Source organism: Pempheris klunzingeri, chromosome 10 (assembly GCF_042242105.1).
Source record: "Pempheris klunzingeri isolate RE-2024b chromosome 10, fPemKlu1.hap1, whole genome shotgun sequence".
Taxonomy (NCBI): domain Eukaryota; kingdom Metazoa; phylum Chordata; class Actinopteri; order Acropomatiformes; family Pempheridae; genus Pempheris; species Pempheris klunzingeri.
The window spans coordinates 16,877,190-16,892,038 of record NC_092021.1 but is presented as its reverse complement, the minus strand read 5'-3'; the positions used below and the strand labels follow the sequence as shown (position 1 = coordinate 16,892,038).

The 14,849-nt window shown below is 39.2% G+C and overlaps 3 protein-coding genes across 3 annotated transcripts; 1 reads left to right on the top strand and 2 right to left on the bottom strand.

The window, feature by feature from the left end:
* Nucleotides 1-1,135: 1,135 nt before the first annotated feature.
* LOC139208102 (glucose-6-phosphatase 2-like) lies at nucleotides 1,136-3,007 on the bottom strand. The gene is made up of 5 exons (XM_070837669.1): nucleotides 2,738-3,007; nucleotides 2,546-2,655; nucleotides 2,350-2,464; nucleotides 2,143-2,264; nucleotides 1,136-2,058 (listed from the first exon to the last, which is right to left on the bottom strand). Exons 1-5 carry the CDS (start codon nucleotides 2,974-2,976, stop codon nucleotides 1,547-1,549), a joined length of 1,098 nt encoding a protein of 365 aa, XP_070693770.1. The 5' UTR covers nucleotides 2,977-3,007; the 3' UTR covers nucleotides 1,136-1,546.
* An 833-nt stretch (nucleotides 3,008-3,840) lies between these two features.
* On the top strand, nucleotides 3,841-7,896 carry spc25 (SPC25 component of NDC80 kinetochore complex). The gene is made up of 7 exons (XM_070838238.1): nucleotides 3,841-3,878; nucleotides 4,786-4,957; nucleotides 5,642-5,707; nucleotides 5,956-6,102; nucleotides 6,188-6,313; nucleotides 6,451-6,549; nucleotides 7,248-7,896. The coding sequence occupies exons 2-7, from the start codon at nucleotides 4,807-4,809 to the stop codon at nucleotides 7,370-7,372; spliced, it is 714 nt and encodes a 237-aa protein (XP_070694339.1). The 5' UTR covers nucleotides 3,841-3,878; nucleotides 4,786-4,806; the 3' UTR covers nucleotides 7,373-7,896.
* nostrin (nitric oxide synthase trafficking) lies at nucleotides 7,870-13,731 on the bottom strand. Its single transcript, XM_070838237.1, has 16 exons — nucleotides 13,667-13,731; nucleotides 13,401-13,486; nucleotides 13,215-13,298; nucleotides 12,960-13,022; nucleotides 12,784-12,865; nucleotides 12,629-12,691; nucleotides 11,754-11,852; nucleotides 11,498-11,623; nucleotides 11,030-11,128; nucleotides 10,831-10,956; nucleotides 10,138-10,246; nucleotides 9,937-10,025; nucleotides 9,663-9,788; nucleotides 8,647-8,896; nucleotides 8,450-8,542; nucleotides 7,870-8,362 (listed from the first exon to the last, which is right to left on the bottom strand). Exons 1-16 carry the CDS (start codon nucleotides 13,691-13,693, stop codon nucleotides 8,226-8,228), a joined length of 1,659 nt encoding a protein of 552 aa, XP_070694338.1. The 5' UTR covers nucleotides 13,694-13,731; the 3' UTR covers nucleotides 7,870-8,225.
* Between the last annotated feature and the right edge of the window lie 1,118 nt (nucleotides 13,732-14,849).

The window sequence follows — 14,849 nt, the reverse complement described above, 5'->3', positions numbered from 1 at the left end:
AAAAATGTGAAAAAAGAAATCAAGAGACAATTGTATCTTAGACAAAAAAATCAATTGTAAATCAATCAGTTTTATTTTTAATGTACAGTATTTGCCCGCAGATTTCTTATAAGTGATTCTAAATTCCTCTCTCGCCGAAATTCATTTTCTGAATATCTACCTTTAAATGAAGTTGGAGTGAATAAAGGATAGGCTGCTGAGTGGACTTATGCCATTTCCCCCCTCAGCACCAAGGCTCAATAAAGTACCAGACACACAGATGTTTCTTCAAGCTTGGCTTAGCAACTGGCCTACGCACTTAGGACAGTCACATCATTTAGTGCCTGGCCTCAGGTGCCACTGGATGCTAAGCAACCACGGACGGTGGGAAAAGACGTGGAAATGGGTTCTGCAGGCAAGTTGAACTAATCTGACTAATCTAGTTACATCAGAGAGTCTGTTCTACCTCATTACATTTTGGCTGATCTGAATTTGCCAGAAGAAACTTTGTGACCCACAACAGATTATATAATTCACACAGAGCAGGATATACAAACAGACGTCCACAGTTCATACAGGGGCACTACAGGAGGGAAACCCTGAATGATTTAGTGCAGGAAATTGTGGAAAAGTACATGTCAGATCTGTTGCTCAGCTGTTGTCATGGTGCCAAAGTTCGGCTCTGTTTAAATAGTTCTACTTATTGACTTTGGTTTTATCATTTGCCTGATCGAAATATTAAGAAATCTTCTCATAACATATTTAATCTAGAATTACATTTTTTTTCATAATTTAGCAGCAATGTATAGTTTGCTCATTTAATTTAGTGCTTTGTCATTGATATGCTGGACTGATGGGAATAGTAAAGACTAATTGTAAAGACAGCCTGACGACGAAGAAAACAATTTTGTCTTTGAAAGATGTTGTTTCAGGCCAAGACTAAAAAGACAGTTTAACATTTACTTGAATAGGACGTTTACAATGAACCAGCCACAAAAGCCTCTAGTGCTCTACAGCATGTGTTTGACCATTAACGGTCCACATTTCATAATGTCCATGAGCAGGACACATTGCTCCAGGTGTGTATTCGTAGGATAGAAAGTCATTTTGGGCAGATGAATGTAATGCGATATAACTTCCCACATGAGCTCTTAAATAAGACAACTATGAATTCCTATTGTCTTCCTAAAACTTAACAGTTTTATTTACAACAATCCCATCATGTCATTAATGCTTCACATGTACACTCATACAGTGGATTATACTGTACATGTAAAAACAAGAAAAGAAAAAAAAAGAAAAGACAAAAATTCAGAGGAGCTACACATCCTACTTTACTATGTTCATCACATAAAGTCATGCCACAAAAAACGGATTTACTATTTCAAATAAGTCATGTAACTTATTCCAACATATATAGTAGTCTCAGTGCTTGTGTGACTGTGAATAACAGTTCAACAGTGTATCCACTTGTCCTTGAACAGGTCTTAACCCATTTGATATCCTTTATTGCTAATTAAAAAGTGATGAGAACAGTATCACAAAACTTGACAATTCCTCCCATAATCTAAGATAGCTTCCTGTCCTCATCCCCGATCAGCAAATGAACACAGTAGGGAATAACAGCAACCACACCAAGAGGAACAGAAGCACTCTTACAAAATGATAAAATGTAAAACAGCGTGTCAGTGTGAGTGGGCATAATGATAAAGTCATACAGCTGCAGGGATGTGAGAGTTGCGGTCACACACATGAGTTTAAATCTGGTTTTGTAGCCGTTCTTCCCCTTGCAGCTCTGAATGAACATCTGAGAGTTCACTGCCAGGCCCAGACCCAACAAGGCTCCCAGGTTTCTCACCAGACCTGCAAATGGTGTGGTGTCAAGATGGATCCAATCTGGGTTAGCGCACCATTTCTTGGCTTTAGTAACTGACCACAAAGGGTCAATGTCTGTCAATTTGAGGATCATATAAAAGCAAATAGCAAAAGAGAAAAGAAAAACATTGGTCTGCAGGTACACTTTCAAGCTTGCATTGTAAACTGAGGGGATGTGATCGAACACCTCTGCAACCAGCATACCTACACATTGTAGAAACAGAATAATAAATAATTACTGCATCAACATTTATGTCATATAACATAGCATTAGCTTAGAAAACTCACCAGCTAAAAGGCCGAGGATCACCTGATGAGGGAAATGTGTTGCAATAAAAACCCTGGAGATGCAAACGCTTATTTGAATGACCCAAAAAACCATCCATAGACAAGACCTCAGGAGGTAAAACCTGCAGGGATAGAAGTATTTAGACACCACCAGTAATGCAGAAACCACTGATGCAATAGTATGATAAAAAAAAAACAAATGCCCACCTTTGAAAATTCTGCACAGATGTGACGGTGGAGGAAGGCCTGGTGAAGTTAAGAGCAGAGGTGATCATCACGTACCACACACACGATGAGCCCATGGCATGACCAGACGGACTTCCTGGATAAAGAAACATCAAAGAAAGTGTTAGATTGTGTTATTTTTAATGGTATTAGCTGACATATACTGCAAAATGCTAACCTGGCCCTGTTTCACACGTGATGTGAAACTGCTCCAAATGTGGGAATGAATCATTGTGGTACAAGTTAGTTTCTTGCACCCACCAGTAAGGTCGCTGCCCAAACAGAATCCTAAAAAACAAATATCTGATTTAAACCTGTAAATATACAAAATGCCCTAAAAGATAAAATGCTGACATTAGAGTTGTCTTACCATTTGAAAATAAGATTGAACCAGTCTCCAATAACAGCCACCCAAATCATCTTGGTGCCCACGTTATGACTGAGATGGAACCAGAGGGGGAAATAAACAGAGAAAATATTACGAGGGTCTCCCACACTTGACATGAAGTTAAGGAAGTCATGGTATTCCCTGTAGTTGTTCTGGAGGTGCTGTATAACCAGCACCCCACTGCTGTGGACAAAATCCATTGTGGTTTCCTTTCTTTGCATCCGAGTGCAACAGCTGCTTCTTCAGCACCAGTCAAAGCACCATGAACCCCTTCCACTCCTTAGATAGCTTTATATCTACACCTGGCATCATAAATCATTAATCGGAGCCATGGCAACAACTGCAAGCACCTCAGTTTGAAGGAAGGAATAAAATAATGTGTTCCCTGGTCATGAGAGCTCAGCATTTTAAGAGATGTTACAAAAACTGTTTACAGCCTGACTGTGTAGCCATTAGATGTTTTACAGACCATTGCTTTTAGAGTAGTTACATATTAGCCATTGCACACACTAAAAGAGACAGTGACCCACGTAACCCCTGGATCCCTTCAGCCTCATTAATAGTCTCATTCTCAGTGAATGTAGCAACAACGTGGGCCTCCCATAAATCTGGAAAACACAGCCCACCTGGCATCCACAGTTAGTTATATATCCAGTGGATCTACCTTCACCATGCTAACTCCCTATTTCCTCCTTTTTCTGAGCACCTGTATGCAAAAAATGTCTCTATAGTATTTTGATATACAGTATTTTGAACTTGATGTTGGGCAGTTTGGGCCCACTTGAACTTCCGCAGATTCACCACAAGGTGGTACAAAATTACAACACAAAGGCTTGATTGTGGGAACTTGAAAGCGCTCTTGTGTGTATTTTAATGTCTAATGCTGGCAGAAAATAACACAATCAAATAGTAGTTGCGTTTTCCCGTCACAGATAACCCTCTGAAATGTAAAAAGAAACGCTGTTTAGTTGATCTGTAAGCGGAAGTAAAATAAATAAAACGTCATTTCCCGTGTTCAGCCCCCACTTCCTGTTTGCAGACCGCGGATTTTTGAAAATAACCATTGGTTCAGTAGCAAGACGTAGGACAAAAACAAACAGCCGACGGCCCCACGTTCACACATGTGAGTAGTGCATATAAATCCAAATAAACTAGCCAAACTTAAGCCGACCTGTAAACACGCAGTTGTTTTCATTCACTATGTGAGTTACGCGGGTTCTGGTTAAGCTGAGGCTAACTAACCGCTTATGTTTCCCAGCTAACGTTAGCATTAACCTGCTAATGTTGCTAGCTTGGCTCGTACGATTGTGTGACTCTGACTGACTTAACACTTACGTACTCTGTCGTACGTTAACGCATTTCGAATTTAGCTATACGTCAATTGGAACGATGTATTTTAACATTATACGTCAATTCGAACGCAGCACGTCAGCGTTTGTCGTCCATTCGGCCGATAGTTGACGCAGACCTGCTCCTGTCTGTGCTGTCTGTGGTACTAACAGCTGACACTAGTGGCTCTAGGAGTCAGACAGCTAATGTTAACTAGCTGGTCACGGAGGTTTAGGCTGCTAACGTAATTATTTTATGAAAATTTGACTAAACAGTCTCAACTCAAGGTTAATTCGGAGATTGTTTTCCCGAGCTGTCAACCGTTTGACACGGCCTTCATCAGCAGATGGTGTTTGTTTAGCAGATGGATCTCTTAACATTGCATCTACGTTGCTGATGTGATTTCATCCATAGCACTTTTAGGAGTTGTTGATTTCTTGATCTCGAACATAACCATTTCATTTAAAGGCCCACTTAGTTTTAAAGTTTTTTTTTCTCTTGATCGTGTATAAAAGCTAGAAAGGTCGATTGTGTTATTAGGTCGTACTTAATAAATTATATTTATAGCACCTCTTCATTTTTTTATTCACTCCCTGGTCCTTAAGGACCTTTTTATTGTGTTATGCAAGGTGTGATCAACGTCGTTCTTCCAAGTGCACTCGATGAGCTGTTTGTGCTGTGTGTGTGCGCTTTTATTACAGATTGTCTGACATCTGAACATCATGGTGTCCATTACTGATCCAAGCATGAGTGACAGGTTCACCAGTGCAATGGAGGAGATCCACAACAAACAGCTCAAAACATATGGGGAGATAAGTGACTCAGCGACGGAGTTGTGCCAGTCCCACAGCAAGTTTGTGAAGTCTGCACTTGGTATGTTTAAGATATTTCTTATTCAGTTTCTATCAGTTATTGCCGTGGCACTAACCACTCTCACTGGTTCCTTACAAGGAAACGCTCTGCTTGGTGTCAGATTTTAGTGCCAGTTCTACTGAAGTCAAGGGGAAATGCATGTAGAAACACGCTAAAACCCAATATATCTAGGTCGTATGACTTTTAACGAAGAAATGCCTCGACCAAATTATAGAGCACATATCAGAGAATAGAACACTGACTGATTTCCCCAAAGTGAACATTTATTTATCTGCTGTTGGTTTCCTTGAAAACTGTTGTGTCAACGTGTCACTTGTGAACATACATTTGGGCCAGAATTGATAGTTTGACTCTGCATTTAGTTTCTTTGGACCACAATCCAATAAAATAGCTTATATATAGTTATGTTTGCACTTGCAGTTTGCACAGTAAACAGTAAAGTAACAACATTAACATTGCATTCAACTGTAAAATTACATCCAAACCATACATATACCAAACATCTTGCAGTTTCAATGTGATGCATTTCTTGTTTTTTAACATAAATAACATAAAGTGGTTATTGAGTTGTGGAGCTGAAGTATATTTAAACTAAATATGACTCAACATATCAGGGGTGAGGGCTAGAAGTATCATTCGTATACAGTAATTTTATTTAACACAAGAGTCGACATTGTTTTGCAGATACATGTTTAAAGAAATGTAAGGACGATGAGTTGCTGTTCGAGACGATACAGACATACAAAAAAGGTGAGTTTATGCATTCGGCCACAAAGCATTGCAGATGGTTGTTTGTATGTTTATAAGATTGATGGCATTATTAGTGTTGGCATCACACCAAATATGTTTTTTGTTCCAACACTAAAACTCTTGTCATGGGCTGAATAATACACACTATAGACCCATACTTATTTGAGATGAAACATTGTAATGCAGCTTCAGAGGTTTCATTGTTTATGTGAAAGCGCGCTTGAAGTGATGCAAACTTTTCCCCCCAGACTTTGAACAAAAAAATGTGGCATTGAAAGAGGAACGGCATGCCATTTCTGAAATGATATCTGAGATTCAGCAGAAGGAGATGCAGAAAGATGACATTATCCAGAAGATAGAGAAACTTAAAGAAGAACACAACAAGAGAAAAGAGTGTAAGTTGATATTTGAAAATGAAATTACTTTGTGACTGTAACATACCAATGTTTTAATAACTGACCCCTGTAATTCTCTTGTCAGTAATTGAGTCTCAAAATAAAGCAAACAAAGACCGGCTGAGGAATCTCCAGAAAGCCAGACTAGTCTTTCAGGATCACTTGGGAATGGAGATACGAACAATCCTTGGCAAGACACAGTTGATCAAAGGTATGCCGAACACAAACATGTTCTCTGCATCTTTCTTCATTCCTGTTTCAAATACATAGCACAAAGGAGTAAGACATAAAGAAATATCCAAAAAGTGACTCCAGGATGTACAGAATGTGTTTGTTGTCCTTGTATAGGTGAAAAGTTGCAGTTTGTTTTCCGGAACATCAACCTTTCAAATCCGGACAGCGCCTACGTCGTCACAATGGGGATTAAAGAGGATGGATCGTACCAGAGTAAGTTCCACAAACTGTATATTAGAAAACTCTACTGTAAAGGCAAAAACTAGAGCAAAATAAAGAAAATGTGATTACAAAACTCACCTAATTATCACCTTCACTAAGGCTTACATTAATCTATATTTTTCTTACTGTCACAAATGAACTGATTCTGAAATGAACTAGGAAATACTTGTGAGCAGGCACAAGTATTTTCTATGTAGCCAAAGCCTCATATGGCTTATTCTTCTGTGCTATAGTTGTCCAGAAACTATAAAAAAAAACAAAACTAGTAATGTGCCAAAATGCTGTGTCCACTCTAGTGTATTTTGCGTCAATCCCATATAACCCGTCCTGCTGCTGTAATTACTACACAAGAGCACCAAAATGTGTATTAATCCACAAAGGAAAATGGTCCCTAACAAATGCAGTATTTACTCCTGTTTGAATAACCGTAGCTTAAAGTTACGGTGCCCTGCAGTTTTGGTAAATTATTTAGATTTATCCAGAAATAAAAGTATTTATGACCAGTTTTTAAACATTGATGTTTTCAGTAGGGGCATGAGGGTGACAGACAAAGTAGGGAAGTCAAAGTGTGGTGAGACAGACTAATGCAGCGCTGATTTTGATCTTTCTTGGGATCTCATTGACAGCTATAGATATATTAGATATCGCTAGCCTTCTATAATATTTATTAAATTCTTTAATTTCTACAGTTGTGTCGAGCGACCCCGTGCTCGAGTGTTTGCCAGTCTTGGAGAGCCGGCTTCAGGAGACCAATAATTTACCAGCATTCTTGGCAAACATCAGGAAGGAGTTTATCTCTCAGGCGCGCCGCTAAGATCGGAAGGAGGGACGGACTTGCAGGGAAGCTGCTGCTGTAATTTGGACTAATGTAAGCAAAGAGCACAGCTTTCAGTCTGTATCTACAGTAAAGGTCTGTAAACAAAACTGCCTTCTCAAGACCAATAGATATGGATTCAAATGCACTTCAGCAGGCAATAAGTAAAAGCTGCAGTATATTAAAAGAAAATCTGGACTTTCAACTACATAAATGCCAGTCTTAATTTTATGCAGTGTCCTGTCTCATTATCTCTGAGCATGGTCATGTTAATTTGCTGGAAGCTGCGTATCTGGCGTAGTTTCAAACCCTGGAGTTTGGCCTTGAGAGAACAGGTGCTCTGGTGGAAATGGTGACACTTTCTTTTGTGGCTCTCTAAATCCTGAAAAATTCACTATTACACTGTAGATGTTCATCAAACGTAAAGATGAATAAAGCCATTGATTATTCACGTATAATGTAAATAGCTTTCATTTATTTTCTCATGTCATTACTCAGTTTTAAGGATTAAGTGTATAGTTTTATTTTCCTGAGCTTCATTTTAATGCATGTTAGTCATATTAATCTTTTATAATACACATTTATTAAACAGTCAATAAAGTTGAGTTTGTCTGTACATAATGTGATATAAAAAAAATGAAAAAATTATAATTATTTGGTTAAAAAAATTTACATACAACATGAATCCTAACAGCATTACAAAGTAACCCTGGGGAGATCAGCAACAAAAATCAGAGAGGAACATGTATGTATCATTAAAGTGAATGCTTTTATCAACCATTTTAAAACAGTGAATGTTATTAGTTAGTAAAAACATAGAATTTGTATTTCTGTTGTTCGTGAGTCAAGTCAGTCAGGCATCAGATGATTTGATGCTGCTTAACAAAGGCAGCTCTTCAACATAGGTTGCTGGGAAGTGGCCTGTCTTCCCATTAAGTTCGCCAAACCACCAACCATTGTCTCCTTTTGTGTAGATCTCTAGGAGGTCTCCTGTGAAACAAAGAAATAGTCATTTTATCAGGTTGCCTCTAAACCTCTACTGTTCTTTAAATAATCTGCAGTTGAGTTGCCACTGACCTTCTTTCAAGGTCAGTTCATCATCCTGTTCAGATGTGAAATTGTACAGGGCCTTGCATTTTCCTACACTGCACATCTCTGGTGTTATTTGACCTGTTCAGTGTTGATAGTTTGCATTGCTGTGATTTCATGACAAATTCCCAGATGTGATGAATAGAAATAAATCTTTATGTTGATGCTCAGGAAGTGTATCATACCTTTGTCATCGTCAGCGTGAGGCAGGGCTCCATTGACAGCGCTGCCGCTCTCTACAGCCGCAGTTTCATGTGTTGTAGCTGAGGAAGTGACTTGGTCAGTGGCGCTGGGTAAAGCCTCCGCAGACTGTTGTGTCACAAACTGAGCAGGCCCTTTGTAAATGATGGAAGCCCTCAGTGACTGTCGGGATCTGATTGAGGTCCTTCTAAGTTTGACCGGACGAGTCAGTTGAACAACGCTGTGCTCGCAGTCCTTAGACAGAAAAATAGTTTGTGTACTGTGAATCGTAGAAATCAGAATATCCTATAATAGATATTCCCAACCAGAGGTACCTCTGTAGTTGTCAGTGGGTACACGAACAGATTGTGGAGTAACTCAAATTATGATTTCATGGGAAAAATAAATGGCTATTATCTATATTGCATAGGACATACCTTGCACTGACCTGAGGCATGAGGTGATGGAGCTAAAACTAAAACTAGTTAGCGACCAAGAGAGAATTAAATTAAAACTGACTTGAGTAATATACAACATCCAGCTTCTGCTTCCACCCAAAAGGAAAAAAAGGACCAAGCCTAAACATTAACAATCCCAGGATTTCTCTCTTTTGTCTCTCTTGTCTAAAAATATCCATATTGTATAATTAATAGTATTGGATGATACCAAGTTAAAAATCAAATGCAAAACCCCACTTGACACCTAACAGTCAAATTGGGACTCTATCATATGTGAGACCCTCATAAGTGTTTCTTGATTAAGCAATTATAACCAAATACTAACACTAAACCAAAAGACTGTTTCACAGAGAGCAGATGTGTTTTTTAAGATTTGCTTTTTAATCCACAGAAGGACAAAGATATTGTTCTTCTCACACCATCTGTCCAGTATAACCAGTCCAGTATTCTGCTGCGGTTCCAGCTGACATTACATTACACTCAGACATTACAGTTATAAACTCTGTTAACCAATAGGCCACCAGAGCATAACCCGTTGTGTAAGATGATGCATGCAGTCTTACCTTATCTTTCCATTTCACAATGCTGTCTTTAAACCGGTGAAAAGACTTTGGTTTCCCTTCTAATTCAGACAGTGATACAGACAGTTTGTAGTGGGTGGCATCGAGGAGATCCAGTTTTAGAGTACTCTGCAGATAATGAGATGATATTACACAACCTTACAGCAAATGTAATTTATGATCAGTTTTAAAGTAAATACCCATCTGTGCACACCACCATCCATCCATCTATCCATCCATCCATCCATCCACTCTACACATATTGTACACTGTTTACCTCATCAAGCTGCTGTTCAGTCTCCTCAAGGTTCTTTTGGTTTGAAAAAGATGGATTCTCAGTGTACGTCTTGATCAGTTTTTCAATTCCTGCAACAGGAATGTCAAAGTTGACTTAGAAACGAAATGAACAACTGAATGAATCAGAGGTATACCGACCTGTGCTGTGTCATTCTAATGCATTATTTCTCGGATAACTTGCCTTCACAGTCTTTCTTTGTTTTTGTAATGCTATCCTCTAGACGCTGGAGTTTTAGTTTGATGGCGTCCTTCCTTCGGTCTTTGCCCATCAGTGATTTGGTGTCCTCCTCCTGATGCAAATAAAGATGATATGGATTTATTCGAAGCACACCGTCAGCTATGGTGGTTAAAATCTCCTGTTTATGCCGTATGTGTCAAAGCTACACAGTAGTTTGTGCTGTGAATCTGAATGGGCCAAAAGTGGCACATTTAAAGCAATTATTTCCCAGAAATCTTACAAACACGCCATTGTCACTATTGCACCGCACTCTGCACATTCATATATAATATACAGCCTTTATTAAACCAGCTAAATCCCTTTTACATTCCACATCGCATATTTTTGGTCATGTATTTATTTCAAGGGAGACTTGAGTACAACCTGACAACTAGATAATTTAACATTTACATCGGCAAGATGCTAAAGCAGTAAAACTATAATGGAGCACACTAAAAAACGCAGCCTGCATGTCAGGCGCTGCCACTAAATGACAAGTAGATCTTTATATCTGCGGCTTGCACGCTCCCATCAAATCGGCACCCCTGGGTATGTCGTTGAACGGGTGACTCACTGAATGAGTCTGTGGCCTGCAGTCAAGCTTCTCTACAAAATGCCACAAAAGATTCTCAGAGCTAAAGAAAAATGCAGACTTACAAAATAATCTGTCATCAAAAACTCCGCTTTGTTATCGTCAACTGTGATGCTGTTTTCCGCGACCAGGGTCTGTATGTCCTTGTCCATGTCCACTCGTTGGACTGCCTGTTCTATCTGTCTTTGGCCCTGGAAGAAGCACAAGCATATATGAATTATATCCATCAAAGGTTTTAGGGGCGTACTCATGAGCAGGTCTTACATGTTTGAGGGTCTGCCCAAAGCTGGACATGTGGAGGTTGTATCTATTCAAAATGTTGCACAGAACTTCAATTCGTTGTTTCTCCAGCTCCTGTATGATCTGAAAAAGCAGAAAGAAGTAGTGCTGTGATGAAATTTTCCACAGTAACCCAAAAGATGATGGGATCCGAGCCAGCAGCCTTGTGCCCTTGAACAAGGCTCTTCCCTCATTTTGCTGCACGCTGATGAAAACTGTGTATCTCAGAGAAGGCAGCATGAAATCCGTTGCAGAATACACGGGGAGGTTTGTGGTAATTTGGTTCTCCACATAGAGCACTTGGTAGACTGACCTCATGCTTATAAAGCATTTTCTGCAACTGAAATCTCTCCGGTTCAACTCTTATCACGTATGATGTGTCCTTGAGCGCGACACTGAACCTACAAAAAGCCACTCGGGACAAGAGGAACAGCGAAGGACTATTTTTTGCACCTGGTAGCAGTTTTTTAGTGTGTTTTCCCACTTGAGTCTCATCTGATGACCCTCCATGTTGATACTAAAGTACTCCTCATCCACCCGCGCCTGCATCTCTGCCGACTTAGTCAGCCTGTTCAGCATCTGTAGTCAAGAACAGGGGGAAAAAAATCTTTAGCAAATGCGTTGGCAGCTTTTTCAGCAGATATTAATTCCCAGATGATGAGAAGATACGTAGTGCTGAAAAATAGCGTGTGGTAGCCGTGTAACGTACCTTTTGTTTTTCTTTTTCTGTGCAAATGTGTTTGTTGTTCTCAACAAAGTTGAACAAAGCCTCGTGCTCTCTTGTTAGTCCGGCCAATTTCTTCTTAATCTGTTTTTAGAAGAGGAAGAATCCATGAACATATTATTGATATAACAAAATTAGATAGATGCTATAAAAGTCTTAACCGTCAGATTTTTATATTTGAGCCAGTGTAATTTACAAGACTGCATACAGAAATGCCAAGGTTTTACAATTCATTAAATTACAACTGCATATGCTGCGTATTTACATTTTTCAATTCAAAAGTTTAAAGTTGCAAAAGCTGCGATAAATCTCATCATATAAGGCTTCTTTTTTTTTTTTTACCATTGCAGAATGAGCTTTTTTGGCCAAGTATGAGTACACATACAAGAAATTTGACTGTTTTTTTCCATTCTACTCAATGTACTGACACAAACAGACATACAGCTAAAACAAGGACAACAAAGCTGAACAAAGGTAAACACCACACAACTACGATATACAGATTTGAATATATATTTTAAAAAATCATACATATATATAATACAAGTGCTTGTGATCTTCTAACCCATTTTGTATTAAAGGTTATAAAGTCATGAACATTATGATGCTTTCTGTCACAATGAGGGCAAAGGGTGGCAAAGGTCATGTCTGGTCATAATACCTTCTTAAAAGTACTGAGATGTTTTTACAACCTGTCATGCAAAATGGAGCGACTGATCACAAGCTATTACAATCCTTGACTTTGTTACGTGTTGTATCCTACTTCTGATGGCTTGTAACACATCACACATTTCACTGTATGCTGCATACTATAAGGTCTATACTATAAAGTTTAAAAGTTTCTGGAAGAGGAGCTTTACCTTGAGTTGCTCACTCCAGTTAGCAGTAACAAGTTTTCCAGTTCTTTCAATGGCACTGTCAAGCTATTAAAGCACAGAAAATGTTCAAAACACTACGAATGGACGCCAGAACAGAACAAATATCGTGATACAAAGGTAAAGAATCCATTTCTCACAGGCCTCTTTCTCTTGGTGTGCTCGTCTAAGACTTGGCGTATTTCCAGAATTGCTTCTTGCTGAAATGCATTTCCTAAAGATCTGAAATGAGAACAACACAGCACATGTAACTCCAATCCATTTGTTTAATCCGTGGATAGGCGCAGGTATGATGTGAACTCTGGCTGAAAATTACCTGTGGGCGTCTGCTCTTGAGTACAACTCATCTGACACATGACACCAGGAGCTGTAGGTGGAACTGAGTGGGGAGCCGGTATGAAAAGGTTAGAGCTGAGGGCTAATTAACTTGACACCTGCCTATGTTTTGATCATGTTATTTCCCATGATACCACTTTTTCAGCACACCACCTGGCAGTTAGTCCCCAGGGAGAGGGCATGTTAAACACAACACGGACAAAAGACAAAGCCAGCTCTGCACTGCGTCTCTTACTTGTTTGGCATTCCTTTGGACGCCCTTATGAGTTTGCCTGCAAGTTTTTGTAGTCCTTTAGCGTAAGTAAGTTCCAGCTCAGCCCTAAAACAGGAAATGGTTGCAGCAAAGAGACAATAACTGAGTTAAACAATAACTCATGTTGCCATCAAAATGCAGTCTGAAGGCCCTGACTATTGATCCTACCTTTGCTGAAAAACCGTCATAAGTTCTTTGCAGAAGTACTCCCCAGTTTTTGAAAATCGTTTAGCATTTTGATAAAGCTGGTTATACTGAAAGACAGAGAATAAGGCACCATACGATCTTTGCCATGACCTGAATCAAACAAGTTTAAACCGATATAAAGTTAGTAGTGATTGGGATAGTGGTGAGATCTGTCTGCCACAATAAAAATGCATTTTAAAATCTCATTTTTTACTTTACATTGAAGTGGATGTCAAAGAAATACTCACAGGGCAGGTGCTGATAGGATCCTTCATCTTAAAGCTGTGGCTGTTTGTTAACTTTGGACCTTGGAACTTTGACCACCCTCCTCCCAAAGTCACTCAAGCGGAAATCACCTGAGCTTTTGTCAGTGCGCCGTGCCAAGGCAAATTCCAGAGAGCGGGGGAAAAGAAACTACAATGTGAACTCAAGCAGCATGGCAAGTCAGTCTGATATAGATATAAACACAAAACAAAGGCCGGTTTTATCTGTTACTTAGCCAGTGGTGTCTAAAAAAAGCTCTGTGACAAAATAGGCGCTGCTCTATTATTTCATGTTGAAAAGAAATACACTAATTTAGTACCACCGTCTTAATAAGTCACCCTTTACAAAGAGATTATATGTTGTAATAACTAATGGCTGACACAGAGTAACTCAAGCATTCATTTCAGGCCATGTTTAGTCCATCTGATGAGTGTAATTCCATATTTACTCTCTTTAATCCCTGTTTTCGGTCTCCACAAACACCTAAAGGAATCACCTGTCTCCTTAGCTGCTAAATTCTCCTCTGCGTTCACCAGCTAGTTTCTAACTGTGTCTGTCTGTTGCTTGGTGCTGAGCAGGTGAAGCGTTCTGTGTGTTTTTAGAGCATTTTCACACACACAAAAAAAGCTGCCTGCTGCAGCCAGAAATTATGTTCTGAGAGGTGAGACTGAACCAAAACAGTAAGAATGTGGGCCAGGAAACCAAAGCAAGCTGAAAGATACTAAAATGCTGCAGGTAGTTCTCTGTGGTTTTATCAATATGAGTCATGTGATTCGTTCAAATAAAAATACTGATTATAGTCATTAATAACATCTGCAGCAGCTCTGTTCCGAGTGTCTAAAGTGACCGTGAGCCACCATGAACAATACTAGGACCCTGAAACTGAAGCAGCTAAAAGGAATGTTCAGCCCTCTTTAACTTGATTATTTAATCCCGTTTTCTGTCCGAGTTTTTAAAATGTGTTCCGTGAAAAAGGTCATCCCGCATTCACAACACAATTCTCATTGTTTATTCATGAATTAGTATTGAATATAATTCTATTTCAAGTCATGAATAGCAAAATTAATTATTAATCATACTTTATTAAAACTAGTGAGTTCACCACCAGGTTTTGATAAATGGCTTTTCTTTGCTGATTAAGCTTATTGAACACACCCACACATATTT